The following is a 1358-nucleotide window of genomic DNA, read 5'->3' on the forward strand; positions in this document are numbered from 1 at the left end:
AGCATCACGCAAAGCTCTACAAAATTAAAGTTCAAAATTGTAACCACTTCTGTCAGTGTTATAGCCAATCGTGTGTAAGAAACAAGGTGTGATAGATTCTGATTGGACATTAAAAAGGAGCAAGGTGGCTCACCTTGCGAATTCCATTAACAAGTCATCAAAATTTGCGGCGGGTCCACACTATTTGGTACGGATATCGTTGTAGTACGGATAAAGCAACTTAGCTGCAATGAGGCAATAGCTGTGGTTGCGCTTGCTGGACGACAACGACGATGCCAACGACGAGGCTCTTAGCAACCTGCTTGTTCAGAGCATGAATGTCCTTTAAGGAAAGACACTACCTCACCAGCAATGTCCTCGTACTGTCCAACGCGAGTCCATGGATAGTGTTGTATGGTTCGATAGACCGCAGTGCATTCATAACAACCGTTTCCTTGCCACCCGACCTTTTTCATAACCTGCTCCACGAGTTTTCCATGCACTTCACCTGGAAGCCCGGGATTTCCAAGCTAGGACACCCCCCCCCCAAACTACCACACAAGCACCAAGCCTTGGCACTTGCCCTCCACTACTACACTGCGGCATGCGAGCACAAAACCCTGTGCGAAATATTTGGAGTCCCTCCGTCGACGTTTGAAATAGCGCTCCGAAAGGCTGAGGTCGCTCCCAGTGGTTACCTCCAAGAAGTAGCAGTCTCTCGATGCAGTCGAGTAAGCTCAGCGTTTCTTGGGAGCTCCATCCCTTCCTTAGTCCTTTCGGTCCCATGCCAAAGTTAAAGTGGTTGGTCGTAGCCACCAACCTGTGAGCCAATCAAAGAGTAGAGATTTGCGCCGGTTTCTGTGGACATCACTTTGCCTCATGTTAATATTAATCAAATTTCCGACGGATAATTTTTGGCCTGCACCGGCACAAAATTAGGTTTGCGCCGGTTTCTGAAGTCCTCAAGTATTTGATATCGGTTGCTGCCGACATCAAATCGACGTTTTCTGGCGAGGGCATTGCATGACCGACATGAGAATGTGCTATTATGGACGAAACGTCCTTCTATATATCCCATTAGTCGATGTGTATGTCGTGTAGTTAGTTACATAACAGAAATATAATGCAATATCAAGCTGTAAATGGCTATAATCCGTCCAGACTGGTACTTCACCCCGGCCGTCTCCACCCTCCACCAATTGGCCCAACTCCAAACCTAGTACGTGTTGTCTCTCAGTTTAGGCCTACCAAAACAACAGCCACTCGCTCTGCCTGCAACGGCGAAGCCAATGAAAGCAGGGGCGACTCCCTCGCTGATGCATTTGGTTTGACATCTTACCAACAGCAGAGCATCCAACCTCGGCTGAACCTCAGCTACA

At 48.1% G+C, this 1358-nt stretch overlaps 1 protein-coding gene across 1 annotated transcript; it reads left to right on the plus strand.

Moving 5' to 3' along the window:
- Positions 1-476: 476 nt before the first annotated feature.
- H257_18576 (hypothetical protein) lies at positions 477-686 on the plus strand (the record flags this gene model as incomplete). Its single annotated transcript, XM_009847669.1, has 1 exon — positions 477-686. A coding segment is annotated over one exon (210 nt), but the record flags the coding sequence as incomplete, so codon positions are not given.
- Between the last annotated feature and the right edge of the window lie 672 nt (positions 687-1358).

The sequence above is a fragment of the Aphanomyces astaci genome (assembly GCF_000520075.1).
Source record: "Aphanomyces astaci strain APO3 unplaced genomic scaffold supercont1.179, whole genome shotgun sequence".
In the NCBI taxonomy this organism is placed as follows: domain Eukaryota; phylum Oomycota; class Saprolegniomycetes; order Saprolegniales; family Verrucalvaceae; genus Aphanomyces; species Aphanomyces astaci.